Here is a 21,511-nt window from a genome sequence, read left to right as displayed (position 1 = left end):
ATATAAATACAGATAGATTAAAAGTAAAGAGGCAGAGAAAGATATACATACCAGGCTAACACTGATCAAAACAAAGCAAGAGTAGCTACATTAATTTCAGACAGAATGGAAAGTTATCAGCAAGGAAAGTTATCAGGGATATAGAAGGGCATTACATAATGATAAAGAGGTTAGTACTCCAAGAAGTGTAACAGCCCTCACTGTGTATGTGCCTACCAGCAGAGTGTCAAGATATGTGATGTAAAAACTGATAGAAATGCAAGGAGAAGGGGCGCCTGGGTGGCTCAGTCAGTTGAGCATCTATCTTCGGCTCAGGTCATGATTTTATGGCTCGTGAGTTCAAGCCCTGTGTCGGGGTCTGTGCTGACATCTCAGAGCCTGGAGCCTGCTTCAGATTCTGTGTCTGCCCTCCCCTGCTCATGCTCTGTCTCTCTCTCCTTCAAAAATAAATAAGCATTAAAAAAAAAAAAAAAGAACTGCAAGGAGAAATAGACAAACCCACTATTGTAGTTGGAGAATCCAGTACCCCTGTATCACTAACTGACCAGGCAGAAAATCATTCAGACACAGCTGAACTCAAATGAACCATTAGTAAGCTAGATCTAGTGAAAACCTCCAAAAAAATCTCATCCAACAGCAAGCTTACATGGAACATTCACCAAGGTAGACTGCTTTCTGGACCACAAAACACATCTTAAGAAATTTAAAAGAACAGAAATCAAACAAAGTATGTTCTCAGACAACAGTGAAATTAAAGTAGAAATCAAGAAAGAGAGATAGCAAACCCTCAAATACATAGAGATAAAACAACAGACTTCTCAATAACACATGGATCAAAGAAATTTCAAGAGAAATTGTTAAATGCTTTGTAATAATCACAAGTAAAAATGTAATTTACCAAAAATTGGGGGTTACAGCAAAAGCAGTGCTTAGAGGGTAATTTATAGCATTGTATGCATATATTAGAAAAGAAGAAAGATCTAGAGTAAATAATCTAAACTTCTACCTTCGTAAACTAGAAAAAGAAGAGCAAATTAAATACAAAGTAAGCAGAAGAAAAGAAATCATAAAAATTAGAGCTGAAATCAATGAAACCGAAACCAAAAAACTTTATAGAGAAAAGAAAAGAGAAGAAAAGAGCATAGGCCTGAATGGAAAATACAAATCTATAAACAACATGAAGATGACATAGAAGACAATCTAGGTCATCCTGTGTTTGGTAATGATTTTTGACATGCGACACCAAAAGCACAATCCACGAAAACAATTCTGATAAGTTGAACACAGTTTGATGCAACCGTATTGGTGCCACATACTTAGGTGGTGAGTTGACGGGTCTTGTTTTACTGTTACTCATCAAAACTTTCATGCTACTATCTATTACCACACAATTTAAATTTTTTCTTTCCTTTTTTAAAATTTTTAAATGTTTACTCATTCATTCATTCATTCATTCATTCATTTGTTTAGAGAGCACGACCCAGGACAGGGAGTGAGAAGGGGAGAGAGAATCCCAAGCAGGCTCTAAGAGCCCAACGTGGGGCTCACGAACCCTGAGATCATGACCTGAGCCAAAATCAAGAGCCGGATGCTCAAGCGACTGAACCACCCAGGTAACCCCTAAAATTTTTTTTCTTAAGGTTGGGCCCCAAAATGCCCAAGAAGGAGACAGGTAAGGGTTTAACAGGCTCTTTGATGGCAAACTGGTCTTCGGAGTACCAAATGTGATCTTTTCGTCGCCTATCATATTGCTAATTAATTATAGAGGAATAACGCACCGCAGGTTGAGGTCATCTTTTTTTTTTTTTTCTTGCTGTGCACTGCAGGAAAGGCCTTGGACTGAGAGGTAAAACTCGAAAATTGGGTAGCATAAAGAGAAAAGCAAAGCTTTACAATTCATTATTTTTTTTAAGCCAAGAAACAAATCAGAAAACAAAAAATTCCAAAGAGAAGCAAGGAGAGAGAAAAAGGTCATTTTGCCGCACCAAGACCACAGAGTGCTTTGCTTAGCTCTTCTTTGAAGTGCTGATGTGTGCAGACAGAGTGCCAGGAACCGCCCTTGATAAAAACTGCTTTTCCTCCAGGCCCCTCGTCCAGCTGTGTCCAGTCACATCTCAAAAGCCCCGGGCATGACTTGCTCCTAGGTAGGTGCCAACGGGAGACAGGCTGATGAGAGCAGGGGTCTCCGCTGCTCCTGTGCTATGTGCCCTGCAGCTTCCGTAGTTCATTTCGTGAAAATACCAGCGGGGAGGGGAGACCTGGAGCGAGGAAGACCGTTCGGAGCCGTGTTGCTGCTTTGCTCCTTCTTGCCTCTGTCTCGCCTCCAAATTCCGTGGCTTATTTCCTATCATCTTTGCTTTTCTCTTAGTCCTTCGCTCTCTGAGGCCCACTGTGTCTCAGGCTATCACAGCCTGTGCCATCTCGGCTTGGATGCACCTGCCCTTCACCGCGGGTCCGCTAAGCCCAAATCCCCTCCGACCACCCAGCGCTAGTATTTGGCATCGCGGACCTTACTCTTGCCGATCTGGCTATCGCAGCACGCACCTCATGGAAGAACAGAGACGAAGCAATATTCTATTAAATATTTGTGGGGGCGCCTGGGTGGCTCGATCAGTTAAGCGTCCGACTCTCGGTTTTAGCTCCGGTCGTGATCTCGCGTGGGTTCGAGCCCCACATGGGGCTCTGCGCTGATAGCTCGGCGCCGGCTAGAGATTCTCTCTTGCCCTCTCTCTGCCCCACCCCCTTGCATGTACATGTACGCTTTCTCTCTCTCTCAAAATCAACAAATAAATTTAAAAAAATATATTATTTGTGGAAACAGGCACCCAACTCAGTTTAAAACCTTCCTTTGGACTCTGCTCCTTTTTACCCTATTTATTATACTTTGGGGGAAGATAAATATACCTCATAGATACTTTTTCATCTTTTGATTATTTAGCCTCTTAAAATTACAAAGATACTCTTCATGGGAAAATGACCAATTTTTTTCTCTCCTATTTCTTTTGGCAATTATTTGGCATCACTGAAATAGTACCAACCTTTTAATGGAATTCTACATCATTTATGAAAGCTTCTCTTAGTTTAGGATGATTATTTTCCTTACCAGGGCAAGGGAGTGACATAAAAGCAAAGGAAATGGAGACCATCCTCTGGCCTCTTCCTATCACTTAAAGCTGCCACACCCAGGGCCGCTTACTTGCAGGAGGCCCAATGAACATAATGTGGAAAGCCTCCACTCTCAGAGGTAAGTTTTTTTGTTTTGTTGTTGTTGTTTTCGTTTTCTTGAGACCGAGATAGAGAACAAGCAGGGGAGGGGCAGGGACAGAGGGAGACAGAATCCTAAGCAGGCTCCACACTGTCAGTGCAGAGCCCCACATGGGGCTCGAACCCACGAACCGGGAGATCATGACCTGAGCCCAAACCAAGAGTCGGATGCCTAACCTATTGAGCCACCCAGGTGCCCCCACGAATATTCGGTCATGAGATCATGACCTGAGCCGAAATTAAGAGTCAGACGCTTAACTGACTGAGCCACCCAGGCACCTCCAGAGTTAAGCATTATAATAAAGTTTCTGTTGCTTCAGTGATCAAAAATAGAGTAGTTTCAGTGTAACCTCCCAAACATAATTATACAGTGGCATAATTAAGGAGACTTTCCAGACTATTTGGGAAAATTCTAATGCTGCCATGTTTATTGCAAAGATTCAGATATCATTACCAAGACCCTTCTCCTGGCTCTGTTTTGGCTCTGAGTGACTCTTTCTTACTTTGGCTCACTTTCCATCTCTACCACCACTAGACAAAGGGCCTCTTCTAGAAGTCAATGTTTTTAGAGATCTGAGGAAAACAGTATACATTTTAACATGGTAGAAAAAGAGCAGTTTAAGCTGGTTTAAAAAAAAATGCCTAGAAGTATTTTAACAATATATTGCAGCATCGAGCACTTGACTCACATGAGGCTTTGAATGGTAAGAGATTGATATGTGCTGAGTTTCTCCTAAAACGGTAAACAGGAATGCCAGAATGGAAGGGACGTGGGGATCAGATCATATGATGATTCTTAAAAATATATCAATTGCTCCTTTCATAATCACTCAAACTGAAAGATGTTGATCTTGATTCTGTGAAAAGTAGATCAAGAATATTTCAAGCGTTTGCTTCCTTTCCTTACTAATTCATAGTCTTTCCATACAGTGCTGTTAAATAAAATACGCTGGAAAACAAATTAGTGAGGGGAACCCTTAGGCAGTGCTGGTGGGAATGTAAATTGGTGCAGCTGCTATAGGAAACAGTATGGGGGTTCCTCAAACAATTAAAAATAGAACTACCATATGATCCAGCAATTCTGCTTCTGGGTATTTATCTGAAGGAAATGAAATAACTATCTTAAAAATACATATGCCTCCCATGCTCACTGTAGCATTATTCATAATAGTCAAGACATGGAAATACCAGAGTCCATTGAGGGATGCATGGATAAAGAAAATGGGATCTACATTCAGCCATAAGGAAGAAGGAAATTCTGCCATTTGCAACAGCAAGGATGGCATTTGAGGGCATTATGCTAAATGAAATAAGTCAAATAGAGAAGGACACACAGAGAGCAGAGTGGTGGTTGCCAGGGAGGGGGGTGGGGAGGCAGGCGAAATGGGGGAAGGTGGTCAAAAGGTACAAATTCCAGTTATAAAGTAAATAAGTTCTAGGGATGTAACGTACAGCATGTGGACTGTAGTTAAGTTATAAAACAAATGAAAAAAAGTTAATGAGGCAATTAAGAAATGAAAAAAGAGGCACTTGTCTGGCCCAGTGGGTAGAGCATGTGGCTCTCTCTTGATCTCGGGGTCATGAGCTCGAGCCACAGTTGGGCATAGAGATTATTAAAAAAAAGAAAAAAGAGGGGCGCCTGGGTGGCGCAGTCGGTTAAGCGTCCGACTTCAGCCAGGTCACGATCTCACGGTCCGTGAGTTCGAGCCCCGCGTCGGGCTCTGGGCTGATGGCTCAGAGCCTGGAGCCTGTTTCCGATTCTGTGTCTCCCTCTCTCTCTGCCCCTCCGCCGTTCATGCTCTGTCTCTCTCTGTCCCAAAAATAAATTAAAAAAAACTTTGAAAAAAAAATTTTTTTTTTAAAAAAAGAAAAAAGAAAAAAGAAAAAAAGGAATGAAAGTTGTCTTAAAGATACCATGTAGATAGCAATGAGATTAGTGTGCATGATACACCCAGGGCACTATTTGGTAAAAAAGAAACACTAATTCAATTCCAACATTTTTAGGTCCAACATGAAGAGAGAATTATGATCAGTTACATGATTCAGGATTTATCGGATAAAACAAGCCAGGACTCATGAGAAGCCCTAGCTATTCCTTGGTTCTAAAATCCTGAAATCACCATTTCTCCGAGAATCTTCATAGAAAGAACTCTGTTTAAATGTAGTAAACATCAACATTTATTCAATTGGCACATTCTTTTTTTTTTTTCAAAAAATGATTCAATTTCCAAAACTGATTCAATCAGCAAATTATTATTTGCTTATTAGTTAATAAGCAAATTTTTATTGAGCATCTATAACGTGCCATTAATTTTCTGTGTTAGCTTGGCTGGGCCATGGTGCCCGGATAAGTGGTCGGATCATATTCTGGATGTTTCTGCGAGGATGTTTGTGGATGAGATTAACATCTAAATGTGTGGACGTTGACTAAAAGCAGATGGCCTTCTGCCATGTAGGTGGGCTTTGTCCAATCAGTTCAAGGTTTGAAGAGAGCAAATGACTGGTCTGTGTATACATGGATATACACATTCTTTTGGTTCTGTGTTCTGGAGAACTCTGACTAATGCAGCATTAGGTAGTAGAAACTTTTCAGTGTCTGTCCATCCTCCAACTGTCAAAGCTCCCTAACAAACTATAGGGTCACAAGTGGGCCCTCTTTTATTACACGATCCTCACTTCCTAGACTAAGCTGATTGAACACAGTCTCTTCCCCAGGAATTGGAATGGAGGTTAAGAGAAATTAGTGTCTGTCTCCTAAATGGAGGAGATGTAACCATTCTGGAGGGCATCCTCCCCATGCACCGAGTAGCAGAGAAAGTCACAGCAATTAGAGAAGAGGAAATTCCAGGTTGAGGGAAGCAGGGATAAGAGAGAGAGATGAATGAGTTCCACATGCTTCCAGAAGCCAGCTGCCCAGGAATTCTCTTTATAATAAATTCTCCATTGCTTAATTGGACTTGAGTTTGCTTGTTCCTACTACTTGCCACCTTAAGAGCCTAACGAATATGACCTAGTGTGTCACACAACGTGTCAGCCACTAAGGATATGGAGATAAAAAAAAAAAAGGCTTTGAATGCCACATCCCCGCCCCACTAACTCCCCACCAAAAAATGACGTGGTCCCTTTCTGTAAGAAACCTCTAATACCAAAGGAGAGGTACACATGAAAGCAGATAAATCCCATACAGTGTAACAAGTGAGGAAATATTTAATGTTGTCCGACTTGGAGAAGAAAATCAAGAACAGGATGCCTAGGGGCACCTGGGTGGCTCAGTTGGTTAAGCAGTTGGTCTGACTCTTGATTTAGGCTCAGATCATGATCCCATAGTTTGTGACCTCTGTCAGCATGGAGGCTGCTTGGGATTCTCTCTCTCCCTTCTCTCTCTGCCTCTCCCCCACTCTCTTTCTCCCTCGATCTCAAAATAAATAAATAAACATTTAAAAAACAAGAAACAACAACAACAACGAAGAAACAAACCAGGATGACTGGTTTAAATTTGAATTTCAGATAAACAATGAACCATTTTTTAGGAGAAGTGTTCCTCAAGTATTTTATCTGGCGACCTCAGAGGTAGAGCGCATACAGATGTCAGAGAAAGGGGAAGCTTGACCCAAAGTGAGGTGTCTCAGAAGTACTGTTGCTTTTAGTCAGTTAGTTGGTTCGTTGGAGAAAAGAGTGCTTTGGGTTGAGTTTTGAACGGTAAGTAACAGTTCAGATAAAGAAAGGTGGTAAGAGTTTTTGAGTGAGAAAGAGAAAACCACAAGGCCAAAGGTGTGGAAGCATGACACAGCAGTGTGCGTGTAGGAAAATTCACCATCTTGGTATTGCTAAAGCTGACAAGCTCCAGGCAATGAGACGAAAAAATGTCAGTAAACATATTGGGATTAAGATGCCATGCTAAACACAAACAACGATTTCCCTTCCTGTGCATAGGCCTGTTGGAATGTCAGGAAAGATATGTTAAAAGCAGTAAGTCATGACACTAAAAATCTAGAAGGGCTGTAGGCAGCAGATAGAAGAGGTGAAGAATTCCTGGAAAATAAAACACCAATAGCATCAGATTAGCAAAGAAATCACATAGAGAAACTGTAGCCAACACACATAGACAGGAGAAAGTTATGTCAGTAATATCTCAAGGTTAAGAACGGATTTTCCTAAGGAAACCCCAACTTCATGGTCAATAAATAGGAGAAAAGGGAAGAGCCTGGATGCATCATTATGACAATGATTGAGAGACCTGACCTGGAATGGGAGGAATGGTTGGATTTCCCTCACTGCCCCAAGTACTGGCCAATTGTTTGCTTCCAGAATAAAGTCCTGAGGATGTTTTTTGCTAACAATGGCCAGGAAGGGTCAGAATTAGAATTGCCATATATATTTGGATCAGAAAGCAAAGGAGCCATTGGTGACTCCAGACATTGGCCAAGACTATGGTGGGGCTGGAGGTGAGGGTGGGGATTCCAAATCAAAGTCATGAGCGCTACTCTATATAAAGAGAATTGTGTTTCAGGAGATAGGTAGAGGGTCCCAGGTAAGGGGAAGCTGCCTCTATAACCACAGAGCAAGTGTGCACTCTCTCTCTCTCTCTCTGTACTTCTGTATGTACACGTGTGTGTGTGTGTGTGTATAGACATGTGTATATATATATATATATATACACACATACACACACACACACATATACACGTGTCTATATATACACACATATATACGGATATATATATGTGTGTATATATATATACGCGTATATGTGTGTGTGTGTGTGTGTGTGTGTGTAAAATCTTTCTAGCTTGACAAATACTCCTGCATAACAAAATATTTTAAAGTATCCAGGGGTGCCTGGGTGGCTCAGTCGGTTGAGCGTCAGACTTTGGCTCAGGTCATGATCTTGCGGTTCATGGGTTCGAGCCCTGTGTTGGGCTCTGTGCTGACATCTCAGAGCCTGAAGCCTGCTTCAGAGTCTGTATCTCCCTCTCTCTATGCCACTCCCCTGTTCGCTCGCTCACTCTCTCTCTCAAAAATAAATAAACTTAAAAAAAAATTTTTTTTGAAGTATGCAGAGCCATGTTTTGCAAAATATCGACAATGTCTGACTTTAATTAGTATTGCACTTGTCTGGATATTCTGTTGATGTGTGAGGAAAAAAATTCCAGAATTGGTACATTAATATATATTTATTCCGTAACATTTCTTTTCCTTGACCATTTTTTTTAATTTTTTTTTCAACGTTTTTTATTTATTTTTGGGACAGAGAGAGACAGAGCACGAACGGGGGAGGGGCAGAGAGAGAGGGAGACACAGAATCGGAAACAGGCTCCAGGCTCTGAGCCATCAGCCCAGAGCCTGAGGCGGGGCTCGAACTCACGGACCGCGAGATCGTGACCTGGCTGAAGTCGGACGCTTAACCGACTGCACCACCCAGGCGCCCTCCTTGACCATTTTAATGAAATCACTAGCCACATTGTTACAATCAAGATTTTTACATAATTTGTCTTTTATTGAAAGTAATTACCTGAAGAATTAAAAATAAAATGTAATATTTAAAATGTACAAAATTTAGGGGTGGCTGGTGGCTCAGTTGGTTGAGCATTCAACTCTTAATTTTGGCCCAGGTCATGATCTCACGGTTCCTGAGTTCGAGCCCCTAGTTGGGCTCTACACTGACAGCGTGCACTCTCTCTCTCTCTCTCAAAATAAATAAGTAAACTTTTTTTTTAATTAAAAAAAATGTACACAATTTATATTGCTTTTATCAAAATGTGTAAATTTAAGTAAACGTCAAAATTATTTTTCATACATGTTTTCAAAATGCTATTTTTGGCATGCCTGAGTAGCTCTTACAGTTAAGTTTCTGACTCTTGATTTCGGCTCCGGTCATGACTTCACAGTTAATGAGTTCAAGTCCTGAGTTGAGCTCCACACTGTCAGTGTGGAGCCTGTTTGGGATTCTCTCTCTCTCTCTCCCTCTCTCTCTGTGCCTGTCTTGCTCTCTCTCTGTCTCTCTCAAAATAAAAGTGTTTAAAATTTTATTTCAATATTGTTAATTTTTAAATGAAAACACTAACAGCTAGTTTTTACTGTCCATCTATTTGCCAAAAGTAAGAGTCAGCATTGTGCTACATGTCTATTATCGTCTGTTAGTGTACAAATTTAAAAGTAATATGAATTATTCAATATCGCAAAATTTTATTCAGCTGTCATGTACAATTGTTTCAAATATCGAGCTAAGTCAGGAGAACCTCCAGATCCACAAAGGCAAGCAAGAAAATGGATGCTCAGCCTTCTTGGAGAATAATTCTTCATTATGTAAGAAACTATTGCATTCATCTTGAGAGGAAGGATTTGTCATGATAATTAATTTGTATTTTCTCTTCCTTCAATGATTCTGCCTCTCAAATCCTCCCTGCTGAAACAATACCTACTTCTCAAATCGATAGGGCACAACTCACAAACCTTTGTGGCATTTGGACAGGATTGTCTCCTTTTCTTTCAAGGTCACAGACGTGAGCCGAGGAAAGCGTTTCTCTGGGGTTTGAGTAGTGTTAGCATGAGAGTGTATGTTTAGGGATGCACATCTCACTGTTCCAGAACTGAGTGCCTAGCATGAGTGGAAAAGGCACAAATGTGTTCTTTAACCATGTATTTTTGTGCAGAGCCTTTTATGTCCAGCTCTCAGAGTGTGAATGCCCCCACACTTCACCTTGTCACGTTATTCAACCCTCAACTACAATTGCCAGCATCAGTTTTCTATGATCAAAACTTGAACGCACTGATAGGTGTAACCAGAGAGCCTCATTTGGGCATGGAGGTAAGCGGTTTCATGTAACAGCAAATATTAACAAGAAAGAAAAAATAAAACAAAGCAAGAACCACCAAACACCTAAGAAAAATCAACACTGCGAAAGAGACACCAAGTGAAACAAATAGAAGGACTGACTCCAGGGGCGCCTGGGTGGCTCAGTTGGTTAAGTGTCGGACTTCCGCTCAGGTCATGATCTTAGGGTTAGTGAGTTCGAGCCCGGCGTCTGCGTTGGGCTCTGTGTTGACAACTCAGAGCCTGGAGCCTGCTTTGGATTCTGTGTCTCCTCTCTCTGCCCCTCCCCTACTTGAGCTCTGTCCTTCTCTCTCTATTAAAATGTAAAAATAATAGTCATAACAATAACAGCAAATAATGATGGATGACACTGAATTTCTACTTTATGCTACTTATGATTCCATTTCATTCTTTATTAAAAAAATATTTTTAGCATTCTTTTATTTTTGAAAGAGAGAGAGAGAGAGAGAGGCAGAAAGAGGGAGACAGAGGATGTGAAGCAGGCTCCATGCTGTCAACACAGAGCCCTATGCGGGGCTTGAACGCATGAACCGTGAGATCATGACCTGAGCTGAAATCAAGAGTCGGATGCTTAACCAGCTGAGTCACCCAAGCACCCCAACCATTTCATTCTTTAAACTAACTACACCTATTGTTCCCATTAATGCTCTGAGCATTTTGAAAAATGCATACTATTAGTCTCTTTTGACAGGAAAAAAAAATCTGAGGTGTAGCCAGGTTAACTAAAACTCACAGGCAGTAAGTACCCTTGATAAACAGTGTTGTCAGCATAGCAAATAACTTACCAGGTTTGTTCTTCATAGTGCCTGCTTTGATTTACTGCTGCCTAACAAAATACCAAAATGTATTGGTTGAAAGCAACAATGAATGTTTATCACACCATTTCTGTGGATCAAGAATGTGGGAGTAGCTCAGTTAGGTGGTTCTGGCTTGGGATGTCTCATGTGGTTGTAATCAAGATGTCAGCCAGGGCCTCCCACCATTCGTCCCCACAGAGGGGAGAGAGAGAGAGAGAGAGAGAGAGAGAGGGAGAGAGAAAGACGTCAGCCAGGGCAGAAGTCATCTGAGAAGTCATCTGAAGGCTTGACCAGGACTAGAGGATCAACGCCAAGATGTTGCACTCTCATGGCTTGGAACACTGGTGCCATGATTGGCAGGAGGCCTCAGTTCCTTCCCACGTGGACCCCTTCGTAGGGCTGCTTGAGTGCCCTAATGACGCGGCTGCTGCCTTCCCCAGAGCGAATGATCCGAGAAAGAAAGAGATGAAAGTTACCACATCTTTGATGTCTTAGCCTCAGGAATCCCACACTGTCATTTCCTCCACGTGAGTGGGTTATACCCATCGACCAGATTCCGTGTAGGAGAAGAATGTAGAAAGGTGAGCATCACTGGGGTCATCTTGGATACGAGCTGCCACGTGTCTCTCAACTTGACCTTGTGGCATTCAATCCCAGCACCTTTCAGCAGTGCAGACTGACTCAGCAACTCCGATTTAAGCCACGGATAGATTTTTAGAGACAAGCATGCGCTCCATACCCTTAAGGCAACCCTTTATTAATATTGTACCTGTCAACCAAGCTTTAGTCAATGTTGAGCATCAGGAAATGTGACACGGTCATCCGCAACAACTTCCCTGAGGATAATAAACCTCCCTTGATGGTTCACGGTATAGAAGGCCTAGCATAGCTGATCTCGGTCTACTTGGAAACCTCTGCCCAGGCCACTGTCTGTCCATTCATTCATCCCAGTCTTTCTTACACATATTCCCACCTGAGAGCGTTTGAAGTTACAGGCGTCTCTGCCTGGAATGCTTTCCCTTGCTTCCCCCCACTCTTTCTCTCCCTTGGCTTCCCATTCTGGACTGCAGCTTACTTGTCATCACCTCAGAGAGAACGCCCCTGCTTACACGGGACTCCATGGGAGCAATGGCCTCTCATCCTTGGGGTCCCTGAGCTATGTTCTGCCATGAAGCAGGAGAAAAGTAATCTGTTCTACCTGAGGAAGGCGGTTACATTAGCACTCTCTTGGGGGAAGAAAAGGCACCATTTGTTATGGTTGTCATGAATAATCAAGACAATTATTGCCACCGTTTGTCATGTCTTAGATAGCAGTTGTGCCCTAGTCCTTTTGTCCTTCAAGAATCCACTTGCATAAAAACAATAGTGAATAAAGGGGACTTTACTAAAGATGTCAAGGGAAGAACAAGAAGTAGACAGTCTGAAAAACAATCTCCCTTAGATATCTCTGTTCCAAAGGAACGTTCTTTGCTGCTCTGACAGAGTTCTTTCCTCCACGGTTGTGCCGTAAGTGCTTACTAACTAGGTCTTTGGAAGGTGGGAAGGGCTCATTTGTAGAGTTGCCAAGTGCTGTGGTATAAATATTCTCACCATGGTTAATTTCACAGCCCAAACACAGAGCTGGAAGAGATACCAACAATCAGCCCTAGGAAGCCAATAGGTACAGCTCAGCACATCCAAACACCCCTTCAGCACCGACCTCTTCAATTCTTTGATTCTTCCTCAGATTTACCCCATCTTTCAGCTCCTAACCGTCAAAAAAAGCAAAAGGCCTTCCATTAGCAGGATTCACTCTTACTAGAAGGCAGTATATTTTGATAATAGAGTGTGACTCTTGGGGTCTTGGGACAAAGAAACCTATCAAAGTATTTCTTCTAAACTCATGTGCTAGAGGGGCACCTAGGTGGCTCAGTCGGTTGAGTGTCCAACTCTTGATTTCAGCTCAGGTCATGATCCTAGGGTCGTGGGATCGAGCCCTGTGTCGGGCTTAAGCTTCTCTCTCTCTCTCTCTCTGTCTCTCCCTCTGCCCCCTCCCCTGTTTGAATGCTCTCTCTCTCTAAAAAATAATAAAAATAAGCAAAAAAACCTCATATACTAGATCCCAGAGTAATTTAAGAGAATGTTATTTCCTGTTTCTCCTTATACATACATCATCTCCTTTATCATCGTTGTAACTGTCATTGGGGATATTATTACCTAATTTTCCAATGAGGAACTTGAAGTGGAGGGATTTTAAGGGACTTGTCCAAATTCATTGAACTAGAAAGCGTATACTAGGATTTGAAGCTAGCGTTGTCTGAGTCCGTGTGTGTGCTCTGAATCCTTACCTTATGTTATATGCACCTGTGAACCCAGGCTGTGTCCTAGAGATCTGACTGGGGAGCACTGGATACAGTTGCTTCTCTGTTAACCACACAGCCTTCCCAGGATGTTGCTGGAGAGTTACGGAATAAATGCTATAACTTCAATGAACAACGTGAGGTGTTTTTTTTTTTTTAAGATTTTATTTTTTAAGCAATCTCTGTACCCAACGTGGGGCTCAAACTCGCAAACCAGAGATCAAGAATTACATGCTCCACCCCTGAGCCGGCCAGGTGCTTCCAAAGTGAGTTTTAAATAAGGAAATTCATAAAACGTGTTTTTAGCATGTGTCAACAATGCACAAAACACAGAGCCAGGTAGAGTTGTAGATATACACCTAGGACCTGGGGCTTCTTCAACATTTATAGAAAAGAATTGAGTAAGCTGCTTTAGGCCAAGTCTTACGGGGTGCTTCATGTGGGGGACAACCCAGGAGATCAATGTTGACTATACCAAGCTTTACTATGCCAGGTTGGATCCTTTGAAAATAAGTTCGTACTACCTAAACTCAGTTTTTGGTGGCTAGAACCCATTTACCCTTATTTTAATAACAATTCTTTTTTTTTTTTTTTCAGTAGGCTTTATGCTTAGCATGGAGCCCAATGTGGGCCTTGAACTCACAACCCTGATATGAAGACCTGAGCTTGGTGCCCCCAGTGTCTATTTTGTTTGGGGATATCTTTCCTCCCCAATTTTCAGTCCAGATGCTCTAGGTGGTATTCATTCTGTGTCTTACTTCCAAAGGGTTCATTTGGGGTGAACTTTATGGTATATGAATTATATTTCAATAAAGTTGTTATTTAAAAAAATAGAATTCTTGAGGCTCAGTCTGGCTAATTAGAATATTACATTCTCCTGGCCAGAGTGAATGTGTTCAGGGACAGTTATGTAACCCAATCAAGATAATAAAAAAGAAATGAGACTTTTGCTGAGATTGTTGAAAGCACACCTTAACAAATTTTTTGACTGAATTGAACTGGGAAGATGATTCTACAGTCATCTTGTTACCTCCTGGAATCAGAGAACAAGCCCAGCTTTCTCAAGACAAGACATTTAGAATGGTATTTCCTGATGGCATTTTTGTTTAACTTTCCTCCCAACCCAGCCTTTTGAAGCGAGATCTTAATTAAGACCTTTCAGTACCATAAGCCAATACCTTATCTTTGTTTAAGCCAATTGGGGTTGTGGTTTTTGTTATTCGCAACTACAGAGAAGTTGTAAATGATGACACAATTCATACCAAAATGGGAGTGTAAAAGACACTCAACTATAGAATTATCTACGTTAAGATAGTTCCAGTAAGAGTGAAGACCCGTCTTTTCTAGACTGGAAAGGTGGTGACTCTTCTAACCCTTAATATAAGGTAGGGGACAGCTGGTCAGATGACTAGGATGTTGTTTGTTTGTTTGTTTGTTTAGACAGAGAGAACACACAAGCAGGAAGAGGGACAGAGAGAGAGAATCTTTTTTTTTTTAATGTTTATTTATTTATTTATTTATTTAAAGAGAGAGAGTGCGTGGGGGAGGGGCAGGCAGAGAGGGAGAGAGAGAATCCCAAGCAGGGATTCTAGGTTCCCTGAGACAGAGGGAATCTTATGCATTGTCCACGTGGGATTTGATCCCACGACCCTAGAATCATGACCTAAGCCAAAATCAAGAGTTGGATGCTCAGGGCACCTGGGTGGCTCAGTCGGTTAAGTGTCCGACCTTGGCTTAGGTGATGATCTCGTGGTTTGTGAGTTCGAGCCCTGTGTTGGGCTCTGTGCTGACAGCTCAGAGCCTGCAGCCTGCTTTGGATTGTGTCTAGCTCTTTCTCTGTCTCTCCCCCTCTTGTGCTCTCAATCTCTCTCAAAAATAAGTAAACATTTAAGAAAATTAAAAAAAAAAAAAAGAGTTGGACACTCAATCTACTGAGCCACCCAGGCGCCCCTGATGTATTTTATCTTGGGACTAGGACTATTTATTGCCACAGGATGGAATGTTAAAAGATACAGTGCAACGGTGTAAGAATTTTAGAGTGTGTTGGCTGTTTCTCATGGCCGATCTCCTGGTGCTCCATAAAGGAGGGCTTAGGTTGAAAGCGGCTCATCTGATATCTAAGAGTGAGAATCAGTATTTTTAAAACACCCCTGATCCCACAGGTCTCATCCAACCAGCTGTCTTAATGTACTTCTGCCTGACGATGTGGGCAATTACCAATTACAAAAATGTGGCAGGAACACAGGCCTGGAGCAGATTAGCCTCACCTACCTGCCCAAGAACATTTTGAATTTCTCAAGACAGATGTAGAGATGAAGCCATTAAGCTAAGGGTTGTAGAAGAGCAGAGCACTGGAGCCCCTGCTGCTGAGAAACAGAAGCCCAGAGGTCCAGTTCTAGACTCAGCTTGTTGTCTGGCTTTGGTTATTAGCTCAGAGAAGTGCCCGGAAGCAAGCGCTAACTAAACTCCAAGTCTGGCAAAGAGAATAGTGATTATTTCCCCTCTAAGTCTCTGGTCACACCATTAGTAACTGAAGAGGTGCAACCTCAGGAAGGGAACCCCTCCCCAGAGTCCACCTCAAATGTGGCCTTGGAGGAGACGGGGCTGTTTTGGCCAATTCCTTCGCTTCCAAGATTGGGAACCTTGCCATTCCTGTCTAGTGGTGTATGATGCACGCTATGGATTGTGAGACAACTATATACTTACGTTGCCATTCTTCTTTCTTCCAGAGAAGGGTTGATGGGGGCTGCGTAACAAAAAGAAAGAAGATGGACAGATCACTACTCCGCTTTTATTCTTGATTCTGTTCCCCTGATTCTTTGATACTGGGTACAGGGTTATGTCGACTCTAGTCTATTGGAAAGCAGATGCTGATGAAGGTAGAAATGAAAAAAGTTTGGGGCGCCTGGGCAGCTCGGTCGCGTAAGCATCCGAATTCGGCTCAGATCATGATCTCGTGGTTTGTGGGTTCAAGCCCCGCATTGGGCTCTGTGCTGACAGCTCAGATCCTGGAGCCTGCTTTGGATTCTGTGTCTCCTTTTCTCTCTGCTCCTCCCCCACTTATGCTCTGTCTGTCTCTCTGTCTCTTTCTCTCTGTCTCTCAAAAATAAACATTAAAAAAATTTTTTTTAAAGAAATGCAAAAATTTATTAGGGGGTGGGGAGAGAATCCACAGGATTCTCAGCATTATGCTACTCTAAAAAAGAGATTTCTCAGGAGTAATGTCCGTGAAGGATAAAGGGGGAGAAAGTTGGAGTGAGTAGGCAAAGCCTTCAGTCGGCAATGCAGATCATGCAGTCTCAGTGCAACGGATGGCTGGAGAGCACACTTAACGGTGGTCTGCATTGCATGGAAATGGCTAAGTATGAATAAACCCCTCATGCTTAATCATCGCCCGGGAGGGTTGCCCAGGAAGAACATGGCCTCGGCCGAGAAACAAGGTGGTTCCTAAGGTGCAGCTCATGAGGCTGTTGGCCAGCTGCACTCTTCACAGCTGAGCGGCACGTTCTTTGGTGAGAGCAGACCTTACGGTTGCGCTTCCGTGGCCAAAAGAGTCTCGGGTTCTCTCATTACCACTATTGGGTATGTTTCTGCGTGCCTGTGTTATTTTTATCGTTTAAGTCGGGCTTGGCTGGATTTTACGAAGTCACCCAGAGAACTTGGGCAAGTTTTTCCACGGAGCAACCAGACCGAGTTTGAGTTGTCTTATTTTAAGGATGGAGTGCTAGTGTTTTGGTTGCATATGGCATTCCAGTATGGAAGTGTGGGCATGCTTTAAAGCATATGTATGGGAAGAAGGTGTGTGGGAATGTTGAGCTGCTAAAAGAAATGAATTAAATAGTGAAAATCCGTTTTGCTACTCAGAACCCATTCAACATTCCTCTAGAAAAGTATCCCAATTTTCCTCAATGAAACCATTCTGTGCTACACCAGGAGCCCAGATGCTAGAGAGCACTTATCCACTCTTGCCTCCAGGGGTGGACATGGTCAGCCTTAGCCAATCAATGCATTGCATTCTTCTGGGCCATAGAGATAATAGAAGGAGCCACAGCAGACCCAGCCTGAGCCAATGATAGGCAGTGAGACCTTTTTTGGGGGGGGTGGGAGGAGGGGGTTGTTGGGTGAAAAGTAAATTTATTCATTTTCTTTTGGACTTGAATCTGGAAATTGTCCTTGAAGCTAATGACAGCCATCTTGACACTAGAGTCTGAGAATGAAAAAGAAGTCAAGAAGAATGATAGAGTCAAGAGGTTGAGAGAGATGGGTGCTGGCTGGAATTATTTAAGGCTCTGAATCCATTTTTACCTGAGGCATGATCCCTGCTAAGATTTGAACATGTTTTACTTAAGAAAAGTTGGTATATATACATGCATTGTATATACACATTTGTATTTACTTTTATATACACTATCGTATATTAAAAACATGTTTATATACTGAAATCTCCAATTCAAGTCCCATACCACAGGGTTCATTCTTATTTTCCTGTTTAAGTTATCTCTAAACCCAGCGTGGGGCTCAAACTCAAGACCCTGAGATCAAGAGTCACATGCTCTACCAACAGCCAGCCAGGCATCCCTTATTTTCCTGTATATAATTCTCTTATTTGATAGTAAAACAAAAAAACCCAAAACAAACAAACAAAAAACTTGGCTCCTGTTATGATCCATATATTAACTTATAGGCTTAGTCCTCCTGTTTGTAGCCAATCTTTCATTGTGACCCCCATGTCTCCTCCCCTGTCATACATGCCCTACTCACCCCAGTTGAAATATGACATCATCCCCACCTTAGCAGATGCTATTCTTACCATGCCTGGGCTCTGATACTTTGCACCAGGCTGGTACTGGTGCTGGACTATGTGGATATCCTTTTCACCCAACTCTGACTCTGACATCCTACACTGGGTCACCACTGCCGACTAGTATCCATAGTATGGATGTGCTATAGTTTAACCATTCACTTATGGAAGGTAACGTTGGTTATTTCCAGTGTGGGGTATTACAAATAAAGCTATTGTGAATGGTTGAGTATGTTGTTTTTGTGTGAACACAGGTTTCATTTCTCTGGGATGAAGGTCCAGGAATGGGATTGATGGGTCATATGGTAAGGGCATGTTTAATATTTTAAGAAATGGCCAAACTCTTTTCTAGAGTGGCCCCACCACCTTATGCTCTTGGTCTAATGACTTTTTCACCAAGTTGTTCAGGAAGGGCAGGGCAATGAAGGGAAGAGAAAGGAAGAGAAGGGAAGGAAAGAGGAAAAGGAAGAGTTAGTAATAAACTATTACCTATATTTATGTCCATGTCTAATTTCTTTAATTTTTTCTTTTTGTTTTTTTGTTTGCGTTTTTGTTTTGTTTTTATTTATTTTTGAGAGAGCACAAGCGGGGGAGGGATAGTGAGAGGGGGACAGAGGATCCCAGGCAGGCTCTGTGCTGACAGCCGAGAGCCCGATGCGGGGCTCAAACTCACAAACCCTGAGGTCATGACCCGAGCTGAAGTTGGCCGCTCGACCGACTAAGCCGCACAGGTGCCCCTCTAATGTTTTCTTTTGATCTGGATTTCTGCTTTTGCCCCTTTGACACATCATTTACATTTTTATTGCTAGGTGTTATTTTCTTATAAAAGCACTTTTTACCTGTTTTTTTTTTTTAGCATATTCTTTACTATTTTCTCCATTAAAAAATGTAAGAGCCAGGTTATTGACGTTAAATATAGCATACGGTAAAATTCACCATTTTTCAGGTACAGTTCTAAGAGATTTGACAATGCATGGAACCATGGAACCACCAGCACTATCAAGATACAGAACATTTTCAACACTTTAAAACATTTACCTTTGCCTTTCTTTCTTTTTTTTAAGATTTTATTTTTAAGTAATCGCTATACCCAATGTGGGGCTGAAACCCATAGCCCCAAGATCAAGAGTCACAGGCTCCACTGACTGAATCAGCCAGGTGCCCCTTCTTTTTTTTTTTTTTTTTTTTTTTTTAATTTTTTTTTCAACATTTTTATTTATTTTTGGGACAGAGAGAGACAGAGCATGAACGGGGGAGGGGCAGAGAGAGAGGGAGACACAGAATCGGAAACAGGCTCCAGGCTCCGAGCCATCAGCCCAGAGCCCTACGCGGGGCTCGAACTCACGGACCGCGAGATCGTGACCTGGCTGAAGTCGGACGCTTAACCGACTGCGCCACCCAGGCACCCCTGCCCCTTCTTGTACGTTTATAATCAACCCTTCCCTTCCCCCAGTTCCTGTCAATCGATGATCTGTTTTCCGTCCCTGTAGTTTTGCCTTTTCCAGAATGTGATGCAGATGGAATTATATGGTATGTAGCTGTTGAGGCCCGACTTTTTTCACATAGCATAATGTATTTCAGATTCACCCATTTGTTGTTTGCTTTAGGGATTCATTCATTTTGCTTGCTGAATAATATTCCATTGTATATATGCATCATGCAGTGACTATTTCTGGTTAAAGAACACTGGACTGTTTTTCAGTTTTTTCTGGCTTTTTTAAAACCGAATTTGATGAACATTTCCTGATTTCTATATAAATTCTGTTGCAGTATTAATCATTTCCCCATATAATTTTATCTTCCTTTTGATTTGTTTGCCATAGATGCCTTCTTGTTTCTAGTTATTGTTTTTTCTCTTTACTGTGTTATATCTGTCATCTGTTCATTACAGTAATTTCTTTTAAAAATCAGCTTTTGATTGTATTTGTCAAGTGCATTTTCAGATTCTAATTTACTTACATGTGTTTTAATTTTATTTCACTCAGGGTTTACAAATTTTCTAAGATCTTAAATTGAATGTTTATTGAGTTGTCTATTAGTAATAAAATACTTTAAAAGCATGAATTTTTCTTCTGAGAAGAGTTTTTCTGCATTTCGAAGCTTTTGAGAAGTACTTTGTTATTGTTATTTTCAATGAATTACATAATAACATTGCGAGTAGGTATTGAAGTCCTTTTAATATTATTTTAAAATAGACTTTTAGTGTGTTCTTAATTTTCTCCTTAATAACTCTATTATTTAGGAAAACTTAAATTTTTTCATGTAATTAAATTTTTTGTTTTATATTTGCATTATTAATTTCTGTTTTTATCACAAGTGATGGCCTAGAGAGCATTTTGTATGTACTATAAATAAATAAAGGTCTACTTCATTTAATTGATTCCAAATATCAATTAATTCTATATTTGAAGATGTCAGGACCTTTGCACAATGCTTCATCCACTCCGTCTCTCATTATTGACACAGGAGAATTAAAATCTCCAATATAATTTTCATCCTGTCAATTGCCTGTATTTCTAACAAACACATATACACCAGGGCTTTGCCACTTGGTTCACGTTCCCCTCTATCTAACTACTGCCAGTCTCCTAGGCAAATTGCACATTCCATTTCTTACTGCCAGAGTTCCTGAACCTCTACTCCAACTCTTCCTTCCTTTCAACAGCCTCATCCTGGACCTTGTTACAATTTGGGACCCTTCTACCTTTGGTAGCTCAGTTTCAGACCACATCGTTTCTCTCAATTCCTGACTCCCACAAAGCAGCAAACTCATTTAACCCTGCCCTCCAGCTCCCCACTCTTTCGCCTTTTTCTAGTTGGGTCTGGCCACTTTGGATTCTCTTTCTTCTCAGATCCCACTTGACCCTCCTTTTCAGTCCCTTCAACTTTACTTTCTTTTTTTTTTTTTAATTTTTTTTTCAACCTTTTTTTAAATTTATTTTTGGGACAGAGAGAGACAGAGCATGAACAGGGGAGGGGCAGAGAGAGAGGGAGACACAGAATCGGAAACAGGCTCCAGGGGCTCCGAGCCATCAGCCCAGAGCCTGACGCGGGGCTCGAACTCACGGACCGCGAGATCGTGACCTGGCTGAAGTCGGACGCTTAACTGACTGCGCCACCCAGGCGCCCCTCTTCAACTTTACTTTCATTGGTACCTTTAGTTTCCTTTCCCTCTACTCTATCTGTCCCACAAATTCCCAGCCCTGGGTCGACATATTCATCTACCTTCCCTGCTACTTACCTTCAGAGACTGCAGAATTATTAAAGATTCTTGATTGACAAGGAGAAACCAATCGGGACTAGCTTCAAAGAAAGAAACTAGCATGAAGATTCAAATTTGTACCTTCAGAGAATCAAAGGTCAAGAATGTAGCCTGGCTTTGAGAGGACTGAAATCAGGACTTCTGTTTTCATTTTTCATCTCTGCTTCTCTCTTCCTGATTGCTTCTTTCTTCTAGAAGGTTTTCTGTTCTCCC

General features: G+C 41.8%; 1 protein-coding gene across 1 annotated transcript in view; it reads left to right on the top strand.

Moving 5' to 3' along the window:
* The first annotated feature begins 2,047 nt into the window (after positions 1–2,047).
* The window catches only part of CDKAL1 (CDK5 regulatory subunit associated protein 1 like 1), a 790,924-nt gene continuing 771,460 nt past the window's right edge, over positions 2,048–21,511 (top strand). The window contains exons 1-2 of the mRNA XM_045056993.1: positions 2,048–2,144; positions 3,107–3,244. Coding sequence (XP_044912928.1) covers positions 3,211–3,244 — 34 coding nt within the window. The 5' untranslated portion in view covers positions 2,048–2,144; positions 3,107–3,210. The remainder of the gene's footprint in view (positions 2,145–3,106; positions 3,245–21,511) is intronic.

The sequence above is a fragment of the Felis catus genome, chromosome B2 (assembly GCF_018350175.1).
Source record: "Felis catus isolate Fca126 chromosome B2, F.catus_Fca126_mat1.0, whole genome shotgun sequence".
NCBI classification, from domain to species: domain Eukaryota; kingdom Metazoa; phylum Chordata; class Mammalia; order Carnivora; family Felidae; genus Felis; species Felis catus.
This window is presented reverse-complemented; position numbering and strand designations above follow the sequence as displayed.